At 38.7% G+C, this 27,106-nt stretch overlaps 1 protein-coding gene across 1 annotated transcript in view; it reads right to left on the bottom strand.

Annotated features, from left to right (window-relative positions):
* LOC150093744 (dynamin-1-like) overlaps positions 1-27,106 on the bottom strand; it is a 300,405-nt gene that overhangs the window by 78,793 nt on the left and 194,506 nt on the right. The window contains exon 11 of the mRNA XM_090412966.1: positions 1,674-1,812. Within this exon, the coding sequence (XP_090269092.1) occupies positions 1,674-1,812 (139 nt within the window). The remainder of the gene's footprint in view (positions 1-1,673; positions 1,813-27,106) is intronic.

The raw sequence follows: 27,106 nt of genomic DNA, 5'->3' as shown, positions 1-27,106 counted from the left end.
CTTCCACTCTTTAGGGATTTGACCAAGTGCAAGACTCGTATTAAAAAAATATGTCAAGGCAGGTGTCAACTCTCTGGCACATTCCTTCAGAATACGCGGTGATATATTATCAAGTCCCACAGCCTTATTTACATCTAGTTTACTCAACTCCCCAAACACCTCTTCCTCACTTACAGTCAGTCTCTCCTCCCCATCATCAACTGCTCTTAATCTCTCCATGAAGTCACATTCACAAGATTGAAAGATCTTTATGAACTGTTCATTAAGTATCTCCACCACACATTCTGCAACAGCTGTCTTTATACCATTTCCTCCAATCAATGTCATCCTTCCATAATCATTCTTTCTTTTGCTGGCTACATATCGAAAGAACTCCCTAGGATTCTTTTTAGCTTCATTAGCTAACTGCTGTTCATACCTCTCTTCAGCTACTCTCACCAACCAAGTCACTCTCCTTGCCTGGTCTTTGTAGAACTCATGAAATTGGTTACTTCCACTTCTCTTATGCTGCCTCCACAATGCCCTTTTTCTCTGTATTGCATGCTTAATCTCTTTATTCATCCATCTCACACCTAACTTATTTAACCTTCTCACCCGTGGTATACATTTAGACATTGCATCCACTAAATATTTTTTGAAAATCCCCCAAGCTGCATTGATCTCTTTTCCAGCTAACTCCTCATTCCATGCTACACCTGCAAGCTGTCTTTATGTTTCTGGATTGGCCACATATGGATTACCGTTCACAGATTTGGTCACGTTTTCAAAAGGTTGAAGAGATGTTGGAGAGGCAATTGACCAAAATAGTTTCTGATCTCTGCAATGTTGAATATGAAGAAAGATTGAGACAATGCAATTTGCACAGTCTATTGGATAGGAGGAAGTGGGGTGATATGATAGACTTACAAGTTGGTAAGTGGTTGTTATCAGATTAACATTGAAGAGGTTTTTCATAAAATGTTGGGAGATTGGGGGAGAAGAAGAGATCATCCCTTGAAGCTGTATAAGGAGGGTGTGAGGCAGGTTTGGAGATTTGTGAATGATTTGAATGCATTGTCTGAAAGCATAATGTCTGCAGGGAGGCAGACATTCAGATTTAATGTGTTTAAGGCATGGTGCGATGAACTGTATGTATGATGAAGGCTCATCCTAGACAAGTCTGTGACTCCATGGGGTCATAGGATAATAATAACTATTGCATTTTAGAACCATGAGTTTGTTAAGAGTTAGATAATTTGAGAACCTTTCTCTAGATACCAAACATGGTGCTCTTTCAACCCACTATAGGAGGAATCCAATAAGCAGGATTGTGGTGATCTCACATCAGGCAAAAGAAAAGTCATCTACCATTTAAAGACATTCCCATTCTTGCTAAAGAGAGATCTAAACACACAGCCTCTTATTTTTTTTATTAATGTGAATTCTACCACAAGAAAAATAAAGCTGTAAGCTAAATAGTACATTATCAGTATTGGAGAGATGGACTAATGGCAAGGTAATCAGAGAATCTCCACTCAGGCCACAAACACTGTCCAGTTGACCAAGCAAATCACTACGAATATCTCACAATCTTCTCAATATATGAACATCACTTTATTTACTTAAAATACCAAATTTGAAACAAGTACTAACATTTAAATCATAAAAGCACAGACTATTGAAATGCAACTTACTATTTCTGCACTTTCCCTCACAGCTTCTAGAAGTATTTTGGTAGTGTGAGCCACAGCCTCTTGCACTGGCTCATGATACCTTTCTATAAATTTACGACAAACATTTTCAAATGCTATAGAAGGAGTAAATAATCCAGTCCTAGTAAAAGATGTGCAATATCAGAGTGAATACTTCTATAGTAACTGGATATTTACTTAAAAAATTATTTACATTTTACATCATTATAAAAATATACAATTTAGTTGAAAAAATAATTATAGTGATTAATATCATAACTGAAGTGTCTACATAGACTCCATGGAGACATACAAATGATAGTGATACTATTTCTTCTTGGAGTCTTATTGTGAAGCATTATTGGAGAGGGAGCATTATTCATTAACCATTTTTCATACAATGCTGTCATACTTCTACTTCACTGACAACGCACTTACAACCTACTCAAGTAACACATCCCACTCATTTGTCCCTTTCCAACTCATAATGCTATTATGCTAACCACATCTATTATGCTAACTACATAGACTCCATGGAGACATACAAATGATAGTGATACTATTTCTTCTTGGAGTCTTATTGTGAAGCATTATTGGAGAGGGAGCATTATTCATTAACCATTTTTCATACAATGCTGTCATACTTCTACTTCACTGACAACGCACTTACAACCTACTCAAGTAACACATCCCACTCATTTGTCCCTTTCCAACTCATAATGCTATTATGCTAACCACATCCTAATGCAACTTACATGGAAGACAGGCTTATTCTCATCTTCCTTATTATCATGTATTCAAAAAATGTTTCTGCATCTTTCCTATAAAATTATTATTAATATTATTATCCCAAGACCCCCCCCCCCCCATAGAGTCACACATTCATCAGAGAGAACTTTTCATCATACACACAGCTCATCAATGATGAGCTGTGTGTATGATGAAAACATAACATATATTCAATGTTAATTATAATTAACATTGACGAGGTTTTTCATAAAATGTTGGGAGATTGGGAGAACAAGAGGTCATCCCTTGAAGCTGTATAAGGAGGGTGTGAGGAAGGGAGTGAGAAGCAGATTTTCTGTGGACACTATGTTCTCTGGCAATGTATTCAAATTATTCATAAATCGCTATGCAAAAAATCTGCTTCTCACTCCCTTCTCCTCACACCCTCCTTATACAGCTTCAAGGGATAACCTCTTGTTCTCCCAATCTCCCAACATTTTATGAAAAACCTCTTCAATGTTAATTCGATAACAACCCCTTACCAACCTATCTCTATCATATCACTCCACTTCCTCCTATCCAATAGATTCTGCAAATTAAATCATATCAACCTTTCTTCATATTCAACATTCCAGAGATCAAAAACTATTTTGGTCAATCACCTCTGAATCCTCTACATCTCTTCATCCTTTTGAAAACCAGGTGACCAAATCTGTGCAAAGTAGTCCATATGTGGCCAATTCAGACCTTATAAAATGCAACCAGAATCTCCTTATTTCTACAAGTCAATGTCTTCTGCTCATTCCCAGAATTTGTTATGTTGTCCTCACAGAGCCTCTGGAACCTTTCCAGTATCTTTTCATCCTTTTGAAAACTAAATGGCCAAATCTGTGAACAGTAGTCCACATGTGGCCTAATCAAGTCCTTATACAATGGAACTGCAAACTCTTTACTTTTACACATTAGTATCTGCATAATTTCCAGAAGTTGTTGTGTTCTCATAATTCTCATAATTCTGACAATGTGTCCTATAAATTTTTGATTTTTATTCATCAGCACTCCAAGATCTTTTATTTCCTCCATCTCTAAAAATATCTCCTCACTAAATGTAAACTCTACTTCCCATCTACATTATCCAAATTTTAAAAACTTTACATTTTGCAAAATTGAACTGCTATCCCTATTTCTGTGCCCATTCACAAGTCTGTTCAATCTTCTTGTAAGGCCACAATATCTGCTGTACTCCACATAGTTCTTTTTAACTTTGAATTATCTGCAAACAGTTGAATGTGCCCATCAGTGGTGGCCAGTGAAATTTTAAGTGGGGGGTGCTGCATATACAAAATTAGAAAAATAATTCATTTTTTCCCAATCAGTAACCAATTTATTAATAAGTAAATTTACATATTAAAAAATTGACTTTATTAAAAATATTATTTAAAAATAAAATCCATTCTTCTATTTTTGTCTTGACAAAATTTTTCGATAAAAATATTTCACCCTCACCATGAACACACACTAATAATAAAAGTTTCATATCTCACAGAAATACTGTTCAATGAGCAGTGTCGGATTCACTTGTTAAGTACAGTGACAAGTGCAAACAAATATCGGTGAGTGTAGCCATAACTGACCGAACGTGATAATTCCGACACTGTGTTAGATTGCAGTACATTTGTTTTGTAATCTAAAGTGTTAATCAAACAATTCCAATTATTAATTATTCAGTCAATGTCTAAACATAAGCTGTAACCTTTAACACGTTGTATTGCATTTATATAATGTTGTAAGCATTGTTATTTATAAACACAAACAAAATTTAATTTTTTCGTTTTTTCCTCAGGGGTGCTGCAGTGTTGTGTTGCAATGCTTATGTACAAGCCGTCAACTGGTGCCCATTCAAATTTAATCCAATATCCTTAATATACAGGTTGAACAGCAGTGGCCCTAAAACAGACCCTTGAAGCACACCACTAGTGATTTTCTTCTTCCAGGATATTGCTCCCAATACACAACTTGCTGACATCTATCAGATAGTCAATCTACAATCCAATGCACTAATCCATTATGCAACCTCATCTGCTCTGCTTTAACTACCAACTTATCAGTTAATCTACCAAAATCCTTTCAAAATGAAAGTATAATGCTGTGTATTAATCTCTTCATCCAATGCAGCTGTCACTTTATTGTAATAAGTAAGTAGAATACTAAAACATGACCAGTCTTTAGCAAATTTGTTCTGTCCATCATAGATATCTCAGTTATCAACCTAATTCTGGATACTGGTTCTCACTAATCTCTCCAACACTTTAATATCAACATCTGACACAGAGATTGACCTATAATTTGATGCTCGAATTTTGTCACCTCCATTAGGAAGTAGTAAAAGTTTGCCTTCCCAATTTGACCCAATGTAAGATTGATATTAAACAAATATGCAAAAGCAGATGTCAACTTCCTGGCATATTCCTTCAAAAGATATTGTGATGTATCATCAAGTTCCTCAGCCTTATTAATATCAAGTTTGCTTAATTGCCCATATACCTCATCCTCACTCACTCACTGCTGTCTCTCCTCCTCCTCATCAACTACTGCTTTTAATCCCTCCATGATGTCATATTTACAAGGATAAAGACCTTTATGAACTGTTCATTAAATATTTCACTATATCCTCCACAGTAGTTGTACTTATACAATTTTCTTCAATCAATGCCATCCCATAAACATTCTTATTTTTGTTGAATATACAGGGTGTTCGGGATAAATTTGACATATTTATAATTAATTATATTTTTCCGTAAGTTACATGTATTAACACACACTTCTCTTCATTTAAAAGTTTGGACCCTTCTTCATTCATATACAAGATGTCAGAAAGGATGGATAGCTGGAACCCACCTGAATCATGGAAGAGAATAACTTGTATCATGATGATTCGTGCCCGCCATCAAAATAAGGATATTACGACTGCTGCCCAATGCTCCCTGAATACAGTAAAAACAATCAGGCATGAACTAGAGACTTGCAATGGTGACTACGAGGATGTAGCAGGAAGAAAGATCCCTAGCAGACGATCTGATTGCGTTCGTACAGCAGAATTCCTCGCAAATCTGCAGGAACAGGTGTTGAAGAACCCTGGCATTGGAATTCGGGCTTTGTTCGTGGAGTTGCTAACTGTAGTCAAGCCCTGGATAACAAGGGTAGCCAATGGTAGGCCGTATGTATGGCAGCAGGATTCGGCCCCTTGCCACACCTCTGGGAAAAGTCAAAAATGGTTGTCTGAAAATTTCTACGACTTCACCAGTCCAAATGTTTGGCCTCCAAACTCCCCAGACCTTAACCCCATGGATTATTTTGTATGGGGCAGTTGAAAAAGACACCAATCGCACTTCCAGTAATACAAAAGCCCAGTTAATGGATAAAATTAAAACAGTTTTTGCGGCCCTTCCCAGGGAGACTGTAGCATCAGCTTGTTCGAGGTTCCGAAGCAGAATTGAAGCTGTGATCGATGCTAATGGTGGTTATTTTGAGTAAATCTTGTTGATAGTATTGTAATTAACTCTGCCTGTAATGTTTTTTTGTCAATTCATTAAATTTAATAGATACAAAGAAGATTTTCTTTTTCCTTACGAAACTGTCAAATTTATCCCGAACACCCTGTATATCAAAAGAACTCCTTAGGATTGTTTATGGCTTCATTAGCTAACTGCTTCTCATACTGAACTTTTGCTACCCTTACCAACTGAGTCAACCTCCTAGCCTGTTATTTGTATTGAGAATTGATTATTATCACTTCTCGTATCTTGCCTTCATAATGCCTTTTTTATTTTATTGCATGCTTAATCTCCTCATTCATCAATTTTACACCTACCTCAGTTAAACTTCTGATCCTTGTAATACATTTAGACATTGCTTTACTAGATAGTTCTTGAATATCACCCAAGCAGCATTGACATCCTTACCACCAAACTCCTCATTCCATGCTACAGCTACAAGCTGTCTCCTGAGCCTCTCATAATCACCATACTTTATATAGTTTCTATATTCAGCATGAAATTCGGCTATGAAACAATATGGGATGTACTAGCCCTTAACTTAAATAATTTCATGTCGCCGAATTGAAGCCTTTGGCTCTTCATATAATTAGTAATTTATTAGGACACCTTATTGGAAATTCTTACAGTAGGGTATGTAAGTTCTGTTCACTACAAACTTGGTATTAAGATTGCAAAATGTTTTGATTAGTGTGATATTTTTGGATTTCCGAATGATATATAGGAGGTAAGCGTTCTTCATTTTGTGAAATATTTGCTACCTACACTGGTAGATCGATTTGATCTATGGGATATTTATATTGGGCTCTAGAACCCATTTCTCAAACTTTATTCTAACAGAGTTGTTGCCCCCTATCAGACATGTCAAAACCTCTCAATGAAAGCACATTCGAAGAAGTTAACAGAGAATTTCTAAGATTAGGAAAACTACTGAGTGACAACTGGCCAGGGAAAGTAAAGCTGTTAGATACATTCCCCCTTACAGCAGTCACAGAGGATAGGATGGATGATTTAAATGATGGAAGTATGTTGACTGAACCAGAATTAAGACATTCCATGAATATAGAGGATGCTGCATCCCTGGATAATACTCTGCAGTTTTTGGAAACCAACACAGAATTCCAAACAGTCAAAAAGCAAAGGAAAATCTCCTCTACTGCAGATACACCCAAAACAACAGAAATAGAAATTAAACCAGATAATGAAATTAAAAAGGTACCCCCAGTCGTCCTAAGGGCCAAGGAGTACTGGACGTCCGTTGCATCTGCACTGAAATCTTCAGATATCACCTTCATTAAAGCCACAAACACAGAAGAAGGGATTCGCATACAACCTAAAACATTATCAGACTACAAAAAAATAACCAAACGTCTAGACAACAACAACCTGCCATACCACACTTTTGCACTCAACAGTGAGAAAAATTTAAAAATAGTATTAAGGGGAGTAACTGAAACATTACAAATAGAAGACCTCACTGCAGACCTCCAATTTAAGGGATTTAGCCCAATTAAAGTCAGTCAAATGCGGAGAGCTGATAAAACACCCTATCCCCTAATCCTGGTGGAAATAAGTAAAGACCAAAAACATATATACAATCTCCAAACCATCTGTGATCTAGTCATAAAAGTTGAGGCATTGAAACATAAATAAACTACAACCCAGTGCCATAGATCCCAGAAGATTGGGCATGCACAACGATGCTGCAAGGCTGAATTTCGTTGCATGAAATGTGGTGGCAAACATGTATCAAATGAATGCCATAAACCCCACACACTTCCAGCAAAGTGGGCAAACTGCAAAGGACCACACCCTGCAAACTATAGGGGCTGTATAGCATTTCCCCAAAACCAAAAGATACAACTCAAAACCAGTAAACCTCTTCAAGAACACACATCCTCCCATCAAACCATAGTCTCCACAACGGATGGAAGATCGTATGCTGAAGTTACAAGATCAACCTTCCAAAAAGACCCAAAACCAAATCAGTCACAACAAACCTATCCTACTGAACATAACAAGCCACTTAGGTGAAATGCTTGCTGAACTGACAAACCAACCCAACTCAAGAAGCCAAGGATATCATCTTAAGGCATACACAGTCACTCTTTATGGAAATTCTTAATGGATAAGTCTAAAAGAAAACCGAAATCGTTACAAATTGTTTCATGGAACGCAAATGGTTTATCTATCAAATTACAGGAGCTGCAGGAGTTTGCAGCAGAAACCCAAGCAGACATCATCCTCATAAATGAAAACACATCTTCGTCCAAGTGACAAAATCAGAATCAACGGTTATAGCACTTACCATACAGACAGATGCTTTGCTAGAGGTGGAGGCACTGCCATCTTTGTGAAAAGAAACAAAACATAATTCAATAGCCGAACCCCAAACAGAACACATGGAAACTACAGGAATAAGAATACATATGGAAAACACAAGCAGCATTATGATATATGCAGCCTACAACCCCCCAAATAAAAAACTCCTTGAATCCGACTTAGATGTGATACTAAATACAGGCAGAGCAGTGATTATAGCCGGATATTTTAATGCCAAACATTCAGTCTGGAACAGCAGAAACTCAAATATTAACGGAAGAATACTCAACTCTTACACCACTTCAAGAAATATAACATTAATAAGACCCACTGAACCCACACATTACGGAGCAACTGGACGTCCTGATGTACTAGATATAGCCATATTAAAAAACATAGCACACAGCTATCAGATACAAGCAATCAATGACTTAAGTTCTGATCATAACCCCATCATATTACAACTAGGCACCATACAAGATTTAACGGAAAACACCACCCCATTTATAATTTGGAAACAACTTCTCTCAGCCTTCCAGGAAAAGTTTGGTCCAATACCGCATATAACATCTGCTGAAGATATAGAAAAAGCAGTGAAAACTCTTGAAAAACAACTACTGACAGCTATAACACAGCTAACAAATATAACCAAATGTACACCATCAAATAAACTCCCAGAGGATATAAAACATCTTATCCAAGAGAAAAACAGATTAAGAAGACAATATCAGAGAACAATGGACCCAGCAGATAAACAAGCAGTCAATAGAGCAACAAACCAGGTTCGATATACCCTAAAGGACCACCGTAACCAACTCTGGAATAACAAAATTCACCAATTAAACACAGAGGATCAATCAATATGGAAAATGATGAAATCACCCCGTTCTAAGCGTTTTACATTTCCTCCAATCCAAGGTGAATCTAATGTTGTCTACAATGACGAGGAAAAAGCTGAAGCATTTGCTGACAGTTTAGAAAAACAATGCAGCCCCAATTATTACTATTATTATTATTACTATTATTACAGGCAACTCCAGGGAGTCATTGGACTCATCGAGGGAGGCCCCAAATCATATTCATCACAACTATTTGACATTCATACAGTATCTATCATACCTCGCCTTAAACTCATTCACTGTCACAGCGTCCACCACAGACTCAGGGAGCGCATTCCACTCATTCACTACTCTAAAAGTAAAGAACCCAGCTCTAACACCTTTACTAACCACACTTTTGCCCAGTTTCCATGGATGTCCCCTATTCCTCCCACAACCAGCCCTGTTCTCAAAAATATCTTCTGAATTAATTTTATAGAAACCCTTCAGTAATTTGAATGTCTCAATCATATCTCCCCTCCTCCGCCTATCAACCAATTTTTGCAACCCACAAATCCTCAACCTGTTCTCATACGGTTCATTCCACAGACCTGCTATCATCTTGGTCACTCGCCTCTGGATCCTCTCCACCTCCTCCCCATCAAGAAGAAACCTAGGTGACCAAATCTGAGCACAGTAGTCTAGATGGGGTCTTATCAAGGCTCGATACAGAGGAACAATAACCTGCTTGTCTCTGCTTGTCATCGTATTCTTCAGCAACCAAGTGATTTGATGAGCTGTTTTGGTCACTTTTGCAATGTGTCCCCTAAATTTCAATTCCTTATCTACCAACACTCCTAAATCTCGTGCCTCATCAATTTCCTGGAGCACGGTTCCACCAATGCAGTAAACTGCTGCCAATCTTTTCACCCCAAAATGCATAACCTTACATTTTGCCACATTAAACTGACATCCATTCTCCTTAGCCCAGACCTCCAATCTATCCAAATCATCCTGCAAAATTTTGACGTCATCTGCATTCACTATTGCCCTACCCAACTTCGCATCATCCGCAAACAAATGAACTGTTCCTCTCAGATCATTTCCTATATCATTTATGAACAAATTAAACAGCAGTGGTCCAAGAACAGATCCTTGTGGCACACCACTAGTCACAGGCCGTCTTGTGGACTCTACTCCCGAGTAAACTACTCTCTGATATCTCTCCGTCAACCACCCTCCTATCCATCTCACCAACCCTATATCTATCCCCATCTGCTCCAGTTTACTGATTAGGGTTCCATGTGGAATCCTGTCAAAGGCCTTGGCAAGGTCCAGTAGAATCACCGTAAACCCATTACCCTTATCCAGTTCAGCCGTCACTGTGTTATAATACGTGAGCAAGTTACTGAGGCATGACCTACCCTTCACAAAACCATGCTGTCCCCGATACAGTATCCCATTTTCTTCTATCCAATCTTGTATTTTCCTCTTGACTATTTTCTCTAAGACCTTGACAATGATTCCTGATATGCTAATCGGTCGGTAATTTACTACAGCAGTCTTGGAACCACCTTTATGCAGTGGAACTATTTTCCCCTCTTTCCACCTGCTCGGGACTAACCCAGACCCGAGACTCAAATTAAACAAAATGGTCAAGGGTACTGACAATTCTTTAGCTGCTTCTCGTACAACACGAGCTGGTATACCATCCAACCCCACAGATGTATTGACATTGAGGTTATGCAATACACTACTCACCTCCACTTCATTAACCACAATTCCCGTATAATCTACTGGTTTATTCGTTTCTGCAATGTCACCACCTGGATGATATACTTTTGCAAAGTGCTCACTCAGTAACTCAACTGATTCAGTTACCTCAAATTTCATAAGTAAATTCACACCCAAGTGCGTAAAATAACTCAAAATGCCTCACTCCAATCCAATAACAAATCCGTGTCACCAACAGAAATATATGAGATTTTAAGAAAACTAAATAACAAAAAGGCTCCAGGTCCAGATGGAATAACAAACAAGATACTCAAGTTACTTCCTCGCACAGGGGTTATGCATCTGGTAGCCATCATCTGGCTAAATTATTCCCCACAGCGATGGAAAATTGCCGACGTTTTCCTAATTCCCAAACCTGGAAAAAATACAGTTTCCTGAAAATTACAGACCAATCAGCCTTCTTTCATGCATAGGTAAGATAGTTGAACGTGCTATTCTCACACGGGTTCAGGAGGCAACAGATATCAACCATGTCAACAGATATTAAGATGAACAATTCGGCTTTAGGAAATATCACTCCACAACGCTACAAATTTACAGAGTTATTGAACATATAACCCAAGGGTATGAATGGCACCAACACTCTGGCGCAGTTTTCCTGGACATCACTCAGGCATTTGATAGAGTGTGGCATCATGGACTAATTTTTAAACTACACGAAGTTGGTATTCCATTACCACTAGTTCTACTTATCAAATCATATCTAAATAACAGAAAATTTAAAATAAAACTCAACGGTATCAGATCCACAGAGAGGAGAATCACGGCCAGAGTCCCTCAATGCTCTCTGCTATCTCCCCTACTCTTCTCCATATACATGGCAGATCCCCCCCAAACTGTCCCCAGCTATCACTGCTCTATATGCCGATGACACAATCATTATAGCCAAATCCCTCTGTCCACACCTGGCCACAATCAAGCTGTGGAGAGCAGTCAATGAATTGGAGGATTGGTACACCAAGTGGCTAATTGCAATTAATCAAAACAAAAGCTCTGCAGTATACTTTTCACCAGACGTAAAGCAGAACCGAATACAAGCATGCAAATGTTTGGTAAAATCATCGCTTGGCGCAATTCTACCAAATATCTGGGAGTTCATCTTGATAGATGTCTAAACTTCAAGTCATATATGAATAGTGTTGCCACTAAGGCAAGTCAGACCATAGCACAGCTATATCCACTTTTGAATAGGAACAACTTCCTAAGCATAAGCAACAAAATTCTCCTTTTCAAATCGGTAATCAGACTGCAACTAACTTACGCCTCTCCAACCTGGGGTCACACGACTAAAAGTAACATCAACAGACTTCAGATAATACAGAATAAATGCCTCAGAATGGCATAATGCCCCATGGTTCATTAGAAACATCCAGTTACATCAAGAAGCCAATATTCCAGATATTAAGACCTACATGACAGGCATTGCGGAGAAATTCTTCACAATCACGGATAATCTCCCAAATCAGCTAGTTCGACAGGCAGCGGACTACAAGCCCTTAGATAGTTTCAAACATAAAAAACCGAAATCCTCCATCGCAAGAGAAAGCTGATACAGCCTCAATGCTCACAATGAGCAGGTAAATTACCCACAATAATCTCATCACCCACAATCTAAAATCTAGATGAAGGGATAAAGAGTCAAGGACTCAGTCCATCAACCAATTAAGTTCAAAGTTCATACTTGGTATTAACTAGGTCTACCTACTCACTGATAAACCTCAATAAAGGTTGAAACCGGTCTGGATAATGACCTTCTCTCATAATGTAGAACAATAGTACAGCTCCTAGGAGCTGGGTTTCATATTATGAGTAAATACCAAGAACAGTGATTGGAGCTTGCTCCACCCTTGCTATGAGTTGCCTCAGTGTTGCACTACCAAATGGGTTATGTGTTGCACTATCCAGATATTTGCTTACACTTGGACTTGCCGAACTTTATATAGCTTCTATATTCGGCATGAAACCCTTTGAGTTTCTTATTTGGCTATGAAACAATATGGGATGTAATATCCCTTAAATTAAATAATACCATACTTGTAGTTTCACATATAACCATTCCTCACAGCAGTCCTCACCCAAGTAATCACTTCAGGTCACTCTCACCAACTGGAAGAAGATTTGACACCTCATTTATAATAACTTATAAGTTATTATAAATGCCAAATTGATTAATTCCACAAAACAAAAAGTAGAGAAAATTGATAATATAATATATATTCTTTTTTTAAAATTCCTTTTAAAATTTAAATTGAAATAAACATTGTAGAATGTATTTTCACAGGCATAGCTTTTATCTAATGACATGTAAAATGCATAAAATAGTATATCCTTGGAATAATTGTTATTATTTTAACATTTTTCGCATAACTAAGGCAGTTAATTGATTTGGCAAGTGAAAATAACTCAGTAACATGTTATTTTCCATGTTAAGCACTGTGACGGTCACCAATGACGATTTTCTGTTCAGGTCATGTCAGTCATTGGTGACTGACGATATAAAATGTAATAAATAACATTCTAATATTAAAAATTAACACAAAGTGGCACAGGTTTTGAGGCTTATTTATAGTATTGCTATTTACAGTTTCTTTATCTTGACAATTAGTAAGGGTAGCTAATTTCTTTTGAAATTCTGTAATAGATATATTTTTTGGTTACATTTTTAAATAAAATGTGGGCAGCATAAACGATAAGATAAATGAAGTGGTCTTGACACTTAACGTGTTAATTGTATTTCTTTTTTTCTTTTTTTTTTTGAAATTCTACTTTTTTTATGATGGGATAATGGTAAACAGTTTACTATTATCGTTTAATATTACTGTTGCATTAAAAAATTACTTAACTAAATTCTTATAAGTGTTTGAATTGAAACATGAAGGGTAAGCAAATTACTCAAGCAAATAAGAAAAAGGTAATCATTATGGGCAATATAGATTGTGATGACGAGATAGAAACCTGAATGAAGAGATTAAGCATGCAATATGGAAAAATAAGGTGAGTGGTAATAATCAGTTCCATGAGGAGTACAAAGTACAGGCAAGGAGGGTGACTATGTTACTAAGGGTAGCAAAAGTTCACAGCAATTAGCTAAAGTAAAAAAAAAAACCCTAGGGAGTTCTTTGATATGTAGCCAGAAAAAAAAAAGAATGATTATGGTAGGATGAAAATGACTGGAGAAAATAGTATAAAGACAATTGCTGTGGAAGATATAGTTGAGATATTTGAGCCATTCAAAGGCCAAAGTGATTAACTCCACTTTTTGAATTTTTTTAAATTTTAGTGCCAAAGCACCAACTAAGCAACAGCCAACTAAGTATTTTATTCTATTCACTTCTATCTCACAATTTTCTGCCCAAAAACTATTGTCACTATTTTTGCCTTGCATCTACATACTCCTTTCCCATAATCAATAGCACTTTACCTCCCTTTTCACCATTTCTATCCTCACAAAATAGATCATATCCTTTTAGTTTAATCTTTTATCCAAGTGTGAACAAACAAAGTTTGTGCCTGAAAATATCTTCAGGACTGGGGTAAGGTAGTACAACACCAGGCAACTCGTACTATCTTACCCCAGTCCTGAAGATATTTTCAGACGCAAACTTTGTTTGCTCACACTTGGATAAAGGATTATACTAAATTTATTATAGTCTAACCAAGTGAAAAATAAACGTTCAAGATCATATCCTTCATTCTCTATTCCTGTCAGGATGTCATCCTCATCCAACTATGTCTCACTTATTCCATCAATTTTTGGTGAATGATCTCAGTTAATGAAACCATTTCATTTCCCTTGTTTCTGATATTTCTATATTTCTGATAGAAAAGTCTTCAAAAACCATTTTAATAAAAATAACCATTTGGGATAAATCAACAATCAGTAGATTCACCTAACTGAATTAAGAATGCCTGATAATCCTTGATGTCATGCAATAATTGCTCTTTTAAATTAGAAGCCATGTCATCCACTTGTTATGGTACCACTGTATTGCAAGATAACTGAGAATATGAAGACAAGTTAAAAATTGTTTACACAGTGTCTCCGTCTTGGAAATGAAGTATTGAAATTATGAATAAATAGAATAGTTTTTTCCTTAACAAAGTAAGATTTTTATACAAATTTAATGATTGTTAATAATGTTGCCTTATCATAGCAGACCCATTGCAATATTATTATTATTATTATTATTCGTGACACCTCCAAGGAGTCCGAAGACTCATCGCGGGAGGACACCTACAACTGTCAACTACTACACCGAACCTCTACTACGAATCAACGCCATCTACCGCCCACCTCCACCACTACCACAACTAGTATTTTTTGTCTGTAAATTGAGTGTGTTCTGAAGGGCCAATTTGTCTGTATGCGGGATGAAAAACCCGAGTTTCTGGGAGAAAAAACCCTGCTACCTCCGTATGAGATCGGCTAACTCACCTTCAATTGAAATCGTCCAGATAAAGATTCCTCCCATCGCGACGAGAATCGAACTTAGGCCTATTTCAATCGAAGGGCGCAATGTACCGTCGTTCTTTCAATTGCGCTACGGAGGCACTTCCACCATATTCTATTGGGGGCAGTTTGGCTTTAAGAAAAGTAGGTCATCTTTGCATTAGTAATTTACTTATTTTCTATAATAAAGCAACTGTTCATTTTAATAAAGAAAATTTCTATATATTTGTTACATTATGATTCTGCTAGACTTTGCAAAGACATTTGAAATGATATACAGAAATGGGTTAAGTAAAGTAGAGCAAATTAAGAAAGGCTGTAAAGTTGGTGTGATGGATAGACAAAGAGCAGTATATGGCAGAGAATAAACCTGCATGTAACCAGTCGTATGTCATATGAGGATGTATTTGTACTGATGGTGTTTAATTATGTACATTAGTGATATCAAAAATGATTTGATGAAATAATTTCCCATTGCTTGCTGATGATGCTAAACTTTGGTTGTAGGAGCAACAGTTCATAAAGGTGATGAAGTGATCCGTCAGAACGATACAAATAGCCTGACAATGAATAATGATTGCCAGTTCACTGGGACAGAGTGTAAGGTATGCACCTTGGAATGAATAGATTATAAGATGTGTTTTGTATTGATGGAACTGAGCTGCCAAGAAATTGACGAGGCTAAGGATTTAGAAAAGATGCCGGCAGTGACTTGAAGTTTACAGGTCATAATTAGGTTTAATGGAATGAACATAATTCAGAAAGTTAATTAAACAAAGGCTTAATAGTTCCTATGTATTGTCACTGTTACAGAAACATCTTTAGGTAAAAAATATTAAAAATGTAATAACAAACCAAAATACATAAAACAATAAGTGTAAGCTAGAAGCTTAACATCCTATGAGAGGTGCTGTTGGATTAGAGTTAATCCGTAAGAAAGAAAGAAAGAGAGAGAATCATCAGCTAACTTAACTGGATTGCTTTTGAATAACATCATGCATTCTTAGTGTGGTTTTAGGTGAATCACAAATGTGCAAGTTAGGCAGATTTATTATTATTATTATCCAGGCCTCTATGGAGTCAAAATATTCATCGTGGGAGGTCATTTTTAGGACACAAAGTTTATCATACCACTCCTTGAACTGATTGACTGTTCTTGCTCTAACCACTCTCTCAGGCAATGCATTCCATGGTTCAACCACCCTTCACGCAAAGAAACCACTTCTCACCCTATTGCTCACAGCTTCCTTTCATAACTTCCAGGGATGGCCCCTTGTCATTGCTCCTTCCTACAATTCCACCAAGTGAAAGAACTCCTGTAACTGCCCTGTATCTGCTTCAACAGTTTAAAAGACTATCACCTCTCCTTCTATCTACCAAACTTTGCAGTCCACATTCCCTCAGTTGATCCTTGTAACTGACATTGTACAGTCCTGAAACCATCTTTGTTATCTGCCTCTGTACCATTCCCACAGTAAATTAATCCCCTTCAAATCCTGGGTACCAGAATTTGAGAACAGTAGTCTAAGTGTGGTCTGATCAGGGTCTTATACAACGGAATGATAATTTTTATTTCTGCAGATCAGCATCTTTCTCAGTATTATAGTAATCCTCTCAGTACCTCACCACCTTTACAATATACTCCCTTAATTTCAGTTTTCTATCAATCATCACCTCCAGATCTCTTGTCTCCCGACACCCCATTCGTTTGCCCATCTGTCTAATTTATACCAATCCTCTTGCAGGGATGCCACATCTGCACTATTACCGATAATCCTTCCCAGCTTCACATCATCTGCAAACAACTGAATATCCCCTTGCAATCCATTGACAAGGTCATTGATATAAAGGTTGAACAATACAGGTCCCAGTACTGAGCTCTGTGGAATCCCACTTGTAACCTTCTGCTTCCTTGATATTGCCCACCATACACAACTCTGATACCTATCAGACAGCCAATCCTGAATTCATTTGACTAACCTGACATTTAAACTCATGTGCTGCAACTTAAATATCAGCTTATCACGTGTCACCCTATCAAACACCTTTGAAAAATCCAAACAAAATGGCAGTATATGCCTTTCTTTCATCAACTGCTCTTGTCACTTTATAATAAAAGGCAATCATAATACTAAAGCAAGAGTGCCGCATAACAAATCGATGTTGATTCTCACAGATAATATCTCCCTCATCTGCCCAACACTTTATATAATCCCTCAATAATTTCTCCATGACTTTAACAACTATTGATGACACACAAACTGGCCTATAATTAGACACTTTCAGTGTGCTCCCCCCCCCCAGACTGAAAGCAGACCTTACCTTCCTTGCATTCCTTGGGTACCTTTCCCACAGCCAGACTTTTATCATTATTAGTATTATTAAAAAAGACCTCATGGAGTCAAAGACTCATCTAGGAGGTCCTTTTATCTCACACACATCTCATCATACTGTGTCTTAAACACACTCAAACTCCCTGCAGACACCACACTCTCAAGAAGGCATTCCAATCACTCACAACTCTGCATGAAAAAAACCTGCCTCTCACTCCCCTACTAACACCCTCTTTATACAGTTTCCAGGGATGACCTCTGGTTCTCCCCTCATCTCCCACTATTCTCTGTAGAACTTCTCCACCATTGATCCTATAACAACCCTTTACCAACTTAGGTCTCTATCATATCTCCCCTCTTCCTTCTCTCCACTAGACTCTGCAAATTACATCTTTTCAATCTTTCCTCATACTTGACATTCCAGAGATCAGAAACTACCTTAGTCAGTCGCCTTTGGACCCTTTCCAACATCTCTTCATCCTTCTGAAAACCAGGTGACCAAATCTGGGCACAATAGTCCATGTGTGGCCTAATCAAAGCCTTATACAATGGAACAAGAATCTCCCTACTTCTACATGTCAGTGTCCTCCGCATCATTCCCAGAAGTCTTTGTGTTGTCTTCACAATTTTGGCGATGTGTCCCCTAAATTTTAGATCCTTATCCACTATCACCCCCAGATCTCTTATTTCTTCTACTTCCAACAATATATTCTCACCAAGCATAAATTCTGCATCCCATCTTTGTTTTCCAAATTTTAAAAATTTACATTTTGCAACATTGAACTCACATCCCCATTTGCTTGCCCAATCACTCAATTTATTCAAGTCTTCTTGCAAGGCCACAATATCTTCACTACTCTTTATGGTTCGTCCCAACTTTGCATCATCTGCAAACAACTGAATATCTCCATCCAAATCTCCGCCAATATAATTAATATATAAGTTAAATAGTAATGGCCCTAAAACAAACCCCTGAGGCACTCCACTAGTGACTTTCTTTTCCTGGATATTGCACCCCCATACACAACTTGTTGATACCTATCAGATAGCCAGTCTCCAATCCAATGCACCAATCTAATATCCAACCCTGTCTGCTCTAGTTTGACTGTCAACTTATCATGAGGTACTCTATCAAAAGCTTTTGCAAAATCCAAGTATATTGCTGTGTATCCTTCTCCTCTGTCCAAGGAAGCAGTCACTTTATTGTCATAAGTAAGTAGATTACTAAAACATGACCTCCCTTTAGCAAACCCATGCTGTCCATCAAAGATTATACCATTGTTGTCAAACCAACTCTGGATCCTAGTTCTCACAAGCTTCTCCAACAACTTAACCACAACACCTGACACACAGATAGGCCTATAGTTTGATGCTTGAGTTCGATCACCTCCTTTATGAAGTGGCACAATCATGCCCTCTTTCTACTCTTTAGGAACTTGACCAAGTGCAAGGCACATATTAAAAAAATATGTCAAGGCAGGTGTCAACTCTCTGGCACATTCCTTCAGAATACACGGTGATATATTATCAAGTCCCACAGCCCAGCCTTATTTACATCTAGTTTACTCAACTCCCCAAACACCTCTTGCTCACTTACAGTCAGTCTCTCCTCCCCATCATCAACTGCTCTTAATCTCTCCAGAAGTCACATTCACAAGATTGAAAGATCTTTATGAACTGCTCATTAAGTATCTCCACCACACATTCTGCAACAGCTGTCTTTATACCATTTCCTCCAATCAATGTCATCCTTCCATAATCATTCTTTCTTTTGCTGGCTACATATCGAAAGAACTCCCTAGGATTCTTTTTAGCTTCATTAGCTAACTGCTGTTCATACCTCTCTTTAGCTACTCTCACCAACCAAGTCACCCTCCTTGCCTGGTCTTTGTAGACCTCATGAAATTGGTTACTTCCACTTCTCTTATGCCGTCTCCACAATGCTCTTTTTCTCTGTATTGCATGCTTAATCTCTTTATTCATCCATCTCACACCTACCTTATTTAACCTTCTCACCCATGGTATACATTTAGACATTGCATCTACTAAATAGGTTTTGAAAATCCCCCAAGCTGCATTGATCTCTTTTCCAGCTAACTCCTCATTCCATGCTACACCTGCAAGCTGTCTCCTGGGCTCTTCATAATCACCCCCCCCCCCTTGTAGTTCCACATATACCCTTTTTTCACAGGGGTCCTTGCACTGCTGGCAACCACCCAGGTAATCACCTCATGGTCACTTTCAGCAATTGGTGGATGATTTGACACCTCATTTATAATTACATCCTCCGATGAGATGACCAAATCCAATACCCTTAATCCTCGTGTGCCCTCTGTTACATATTGTCTGAGGTAGTTATCCCTCAAAAACTACAAGGGGGGGGGGGTCTATAACAACATCCCACCAAGTATTTTATTCTATTCACCTCTATCTCACACCATACTGCCTCAAAACCACTGGCCCCATTGCCCTCTTGCATCTCTACCTTGTATGGACATAACTCTTTCTCTATCATCAATAGCATTCCCCCCTCCCTTTTTACCCATTCTATCCTCACGAAACACATCATACCTTTCCATCTCTATTCCTGTCAGGATGTCGTCCTCATCTAACCATGTCTCACTTATTCCAACAATCTCTGGGTGCACAGATGCAATTAATTCAACCATTTCATACGCCTTGTTTCTTATACTTCTAGCATTGGTATACAAACACAATAACTCATTTCTGGATCTACAGCTAGTTCCACTGATACCACTCACTCGATGTGATCTCTCCATGCTAGACTGGGGCTATTTCCCTTTCTGTTTCTTCATTTCAGAACCCTTTGCAATTCCATCTGTTTCTTCTTGATCCCTGGTCATCCCATTACTTTCCTGCCTACACATGCTCTCACCTCCTCTTGGAACATCCACCTTTCTCACGCTGTCCACCCTGAGCCTCCCTGTTTCCCTGCTCCTCTTGCACACCCATTCTCTCATTTTCTATACTCATACCACTCACTTCCCCATTCATTTCTACTTCTTCAATCTCTCCTGTTTTACTCTCCTGCTCTTCCACATCACTCCCCTCTCGATCTGATTCATTCTCTCTATTCACTTCTCTACTTTCCAGCAGCAGTCTCTCCAAGCGATTCACACCATAACCACTCAAATGCAGTCCATCGCTCCCATAGAGCTCACTTTGTCCCTCAAACTCATTCCACACATTATCAAACTGTACTCCCATCTCCTCACACATTTCAGCCAGAATATCATTCATAATCCTTGCTGTCCGCCTCATTTCACTACAATCATACCTAGGCAACACACTGACTACCCTTCCTGTCACACTATTCTCTTTTATCTTTCCAAGCAGTCTCCTGACATTCATTTTGACATGCTCTTTATTCTCTCTCAAATCATTTGTACCAATTAATACAATTAACTCTTTTGCTCACTCCCGCCTCATATTCAATGCCTCAATCACTACTCATTTTACCGCCTGGAAAACATACCTTGTGCATTTTATCCTCTACCACACCTTTAATAATGGAGTCGCCATACAACACCACTCGCTCATCTTTTGTTAACTCTTTCATGCCATCATGATTTATTTTAATAGTTTTGACTTGAATTCTCTTAATTTCATTCCGCATCCATTTCATTTCTTGCTTCATCCAATCCAATTCACCTTCCGAACCTCGCGACACATTCTCTCTATCATTAAATCTTTCTAACTTTCTAACTCTCGACCCCCTCTTCTCACTTTCCCTCTCCTTCATCCTTCTTTGTTTTCGTACTTTTGGTCCAACATATGTCCAACTTTCGCTATCATTCTTCTCACTTTTACTGTCATTCATCTTTCTTTGGTTCAATACTTTCGTTCCAACATCCATCCAAATTTCGCCATCATTCATTCTTTTTTTGCTATCATTTATTCTTTCGATTTTTTTTACTTGCGATTTCTGCATCACGCCATTTCTACTTTCATTCGTTCTCTCGATTTCGTTTCTTTCCACCTCACGTTCGTCCCTTTTAACATCTGTTACAGTTGTCAAATCGCTCTTTTTCTTTTTTCCTGATTTTTTAACGTTTTTTCGCCTCTCTTCCTCACCATCCTACTCTTTCAAATGTACACTCACGAAACAATCGGTACTAGCACTTTCTGTCATCAATTTCATATTCGTATTCATCAGTTCCTCGTTCAGGTCACACTTCGCACACACACACACACACACCCTTCTTCCATCCGCACTAAACATCCACAAATCATTTATGTAATTGAAGGAATACATATAGCAGACCTCACACTTAACGAAACGACTGAAATCTAAATTAAAATCATGGAATGACAATGCCGCCGCCATTTTTTTTTTTTTCTCTGCAGGTTACTAGGCCTAATAATAATGATTTCATAATTTATTTTTTCGTAATTTATTGAAGAGCAAGGTCAAAGGAGCTGTCAGTTCATTAGCATATTCTCTCAAAACCCGTGGGGAAATACCATCCGGTCCCAAAGCTTTACTGTTATCCAGAGTACACAATATTTGGAACACACTCTCCTCTTGCATCTCTAAACCTGCCCTATCTCTCTAGTATTAAAATCTTCTCCAGGATGGAATACTTCAATAAAGTGCTCATTGAACAACTCCACTATGTCCTCTGCATCATTCACTATTCCCATTTTTATCCTGCAATGTCATTCTTCCACAATCATTTCTCCTCCTACTGGCCACATAACTAAAAATTTCCCTAGGATTTTCTTTTAACCTTAGTGCCAATCTCTTCTCATATTCCAGTTTTGCCTTCCTCACCATACTAGTCACTCTCCTGGCCTGCATCTTATATTCTTCGTGTATCTACCCTCCATCCTTCTCCTTATATCTCTTCCATAATCTCTTTTTCAACCAGTTCCTGTTTGATATTGTTTGCCATCCACTTTACACCAAACTGTGTCCACTTCTTCACTCGTGCAATACAGCTTACTATTGCTGTTAACAAATATTCCTTCACAATTTCCCAAGCACTAATGATATCCTGGCTTTCCAACTCTGCCCTCCATGAAACTGCCCCTAGTTGATACCTAAGACTATTATAATCACCAACCTTATAATTCTAAATACGTTCCCTTTTCTTTAATACACCTGCATGTCTATTCATCTTTCAAGGCAAAATCACATGGTCACTCTCTCTAACTGGTGGGAGAGATGTCATCTCACTTATTATCAGCTCTTCTGATGCTATGACCAAATCCAGAACTCTTGAACCTCTTGTTCCCTCTATTACATGTTGCCTAGGACATTTGTCTCTCAAGGTACCTTGACGAGCAGAGACAAGCAAGTTATTGTACCTCTGTACGTGCCTTGATAAGACCTCATCTTGACTACTGTGCCCAGATTTGGTCACCTAGGTTCCTTCGTGATGGGGAGGAGGTGGAGAAGATCCAGAGGCGCATGACTAAGATGATAGCAGGTCTATGGAATGAACCATATGAGAACAGGTTGAAGATTTGTGGGTTGCAGAAATTGGTTGATAGGCAGAAGAGGGGAGTATGATTGAGACATTCAAATTGCTAAAAGGTTTCTATAGGATTAATTCAGAGGATATTTTTGAGATCAGGACTGGTGGTGGGAGAACTAGGGGACATCTATGGAAGCTGGGCAAGAGTGTGGTTAGCAAGGGTTTTAGAGCTGGATTGGTTCTTTACTTCTAGAGTGGTAAATGAGTGGAATAAGCTGCCAGAATCTGTTGTGGGTGCTATGATGGTGAGTGAGTTCAAGGCAAGGTATGCTAGATACTGTGAGAATGTTGTATAGTTGTGTGGACATGATGTTTAGGGCCTCCCTTGATGAGTCTAAGGACTCCCTGGAGTCGCCCGTAATAATAATAATAAATTCCATTTCCTTATTGCTACATGCATCTTCCGCTTCACAGCTTATACTGCTGTAGTTAAAATCTTCCATAACAATCATTCTTTTTGTACTTGCAAAGCTGAACTGCCTAAACATCTCCTGCTTCCCACCCTCTGTGCTCCCTGGTTTGTAGAAACACCCTCCCCCCCCCACTAAATATCCAGTCTTGGCCACTTCTACCTTGCACCATATGCTTTCAAAACCATTAGTGTCACTGCCTTCCAAAGCCTCCACTCTTAGAGGACATAAGTTATCACTTATCATAAGCAGTACTCCACCACCACGTTTTCCTTTCCCATCATGCCGAAAAATGCTGTACTCTGTCACTTCAATTCCTGCTATTGAAAGTTTATTTTTCACTTGGTTAGAGTATAATAAATTTAGTTTAATCCTTTATCCAAGTGTGAGCAAACAAAGTTTGTGCCTGAAAGTATCTTCAGGACTGGGGTAAGGTGGTACAACACCAGGACAACTCGTTGCAAAGGTGGAGCAAGATACCAACACTCCTGTCTCAGTATCTCCTATAATGCAAAACACATCTCCTTGCGGATATGTCTAATGTTATGCATTAAGGGATTAAACTGGATAAAGGATTAAACTCAATTCCTACTATTATATCATCCTCCGTCAACCACGTCTCAGAGATTCCAATAATCTTTGGCCAGGCTGATGCTATCAGCACAACCAATTCATCTCCTTTATTTCAGATACTCCTGGCATTAGTACAGAGCATAAAAATGTCACTGCTTCTATACCTATCATTGTCCCCTCTCGATTCCACTGGACTTAGTGTTACTTGATGTCATCCCCCTTTCCCCAAGCACTCATTCCCACAAGAGGCCACCCCTGCTACCATCCACCCTGGGAATTCTAGTATCCTTCCGTTGACACACTAACTCGTTCAGAAGACAGCAATCTCTCCAGATGCTTCCATCCTTCCTCATTGAAATGCAAGCAGTCTCTCGCATACAGTTCCCTTCTGTCCTCAAATGCCCTCCAAGCATCCACATATTCCAATACTCTCTTCTGACACATTCTGACTATTATGCTATTCAGTATTACTGCTCTTCTGCTCAGCTCGTCACTATCATACCTGGGCAACAAACACAATCTTTCCTCTCTGTAATTTCTTTTGCACAACCTCAAGCAAGAATCTCAGATCTCTCACTGCCCGATTTACATTGCCTCTCAAGTCATCAGTGCCTGCCATCACAATCATTTCACCCCTCTTAATTGCCATAGGATAATACTGCTTCATAGTTGTATAGTGAGTAATATCTCAAGCATAAAATCATACAAGAAGTTTTTTTAGGCTGAAGAAGCTATAGAGATGTTTTTGCATGAGATCTTTCTTGTGAGAAATAAGACAGGACTGAGTTTTAGCAGCATTAAATTTCACAGGGGAGTTTTTTGTCAAATGAAGAGGCATGCAATGTACTGCTATCATCACAGCTATAGAGAGGATTTGTGGACAGTAAGAGGAGGTTATATATATATAATGTTAAGAGGGAGGAAGTGGGTGAAAATACAAAGCTGTTGGGATGCTTCAGTGGTGACAGGACACTGAAAGGAAACCAGCTATCATGATATAGTGAGAGCAACCAGAGAGGAAGCTGGCAATTCAACAGCAAAGAATAAGATGCAGATTGTAGCTGGAAATGTGGAATAAGAAATGTGGATTGTGGGTAACAAAATCTATACTACTGCTCACTAATTAGCTGGTCCTGTAGGTATTTGTTTCTAATTTTTGAGAGAACTGAAGAATGATAACGATGAATGAAGCAAGGATGACAGGTTTGTTGGCTGACTTTTGATCAAGAATGTGATATATGTTAGGTATTCATTCTGGAACAGACGTTTTCATCATCATTATTATTATTCAGGCTTCCATGGAGTCAAAAGACTCGTCGTGGGAGGTCCTTCCTAAGAACATAAAGTCTGTCAAGACTCATCGAGGGGAGGTTCCCCCTAAGAAACACAAAGTCTATCATACCACTCCTTAAACTCATTGACCATTCTCGCCCTCACCACTCCATCAGGCAATGCATTCCACGGCTCAACCACCCTCCATGCAAAGAAACCACTCCTCACCCTCTTGCTCACAGTTTCCTTTCGTAACTTCCACTTCCAGGGATGGCCTCTTGTCATCACTCCCTCCCGCTGTTCAACCAAGTGAAAGAACTCCTCAGTCTCAACCCTGTAACCACCTTTCAACAGTTTAAAAGTCTCAATCATATCACCTCTCCTTCTTCTATCCACCAAACTCTGCAGTCCACATTCCCTCAGCCGATTCTCATAACTATCCTTGTACAGTCCTGAGACCATCTTTGTCATCCGTCTTTGTATCTTTTCCACAGTTAATTTATCCCCTTCAAATCCTGGGGACCAAATCTGAGAACAATAATCCAAGTGTGGTCTGATCAGAGACTTATACAACGGAATGATAACCCTCTTATCTCTGCAGGTCAGTGTCCTTCCCATAATTGCAGCAATCCTCTGTGTTACCTTCACCACCTTTGCAATATGTCCCCTAAACTTCAGGTTTCTATCAATCATCAAACCCAGATCTCTTGTCTCCCCAACTTCCTCCAGTATAACTCCTCCCATAGAGTATGCAGCATCCCATTGATGTTTCCCAAACCTCAAGACCTTACATTTTGCTGCATTAAACTGAAACCCCCCATTCATCTATCTAGCTTATTCAAATCCTCTTGCAGTGCTACCACATCTGCACTATTACTAATAATCCTTCCCAGCTTCGCATCATCCGCAAAGAACTGAATATCCCCTTGCAATCCACTGTCAATGTCATTGATATAAAGGTTAAACAATATAGGTCCTAGTACTGAGCCCTGTGGGAGCCCACTTGTAACCGTCTGTCTCCTTGAAACTGCTCCACCATACATAACTCTCTGATACCTATCAAACAGCCAATCCTGAATCCAGTTGACCAATCTGACATCCAGACCCATGTGTTGCAACTTAAATATCAGCTTATTATGTGGCACCCTGTCAAATGCCTTTGCTAAGTCTAGGAAAATGGCAGTATATGCCTTTCCCTCATCTAATGTTCTTGTAACTTTATTATAAAAGGCTAGCATATTGCTAAAACAAGAGCGCCCTTTCACAAATCCATGTTGACTCACACAGATAACATTACCCTCATCTGCCCAGTGCTGTATACGGTCCCTCACTACTTTTTCCAAGATCTTAACAACTACTGATGACACACAGACTGGTCTATAATTAGACACTTCCAGTCTGTTACTACCCTTATGCAATGGCTATCTTACCTTCCTTCCATTCCCTGGGCAGCTTTGTCGAAGCCAGACTTTCATTGAAAAGCCAGGTTAAAGGCACTGTCAGTTCCCTAGCACATTCTCTCAAAACTCGTGGTGAAATACCATCCAGTCCCAAAGCTTTATTGACATCCAGAGTTCTCAGTATCTGAAACACACTCTCCTCCTGTACCTCTAAACCTTGAACCTGCCCTATCCCTCTAGCATTAAAACTGACTCCTCCAGGATGATATACTCCAATAAA

Source organism: Typopeltis vanoorti, chromosome 23 (assembly GCF_054136105.1).
Source record: "Typopeltis vanoorti isolate ZY-2024b chromosome 23, IOZ_Tvanoo_1.0, whole genome shotgun sequence".
Lineage (NCBI taxonomy): Eukaryota > Metazoa > Arthropoda > Arachnida > Uropygi > Thelyphonidae > Typopeltis > Typopeltis vanoorti.
Note: the sequence above shows the minus strand (reverse complement) of the source record. Positions and strands in the feature narration are given on the sequence as shown.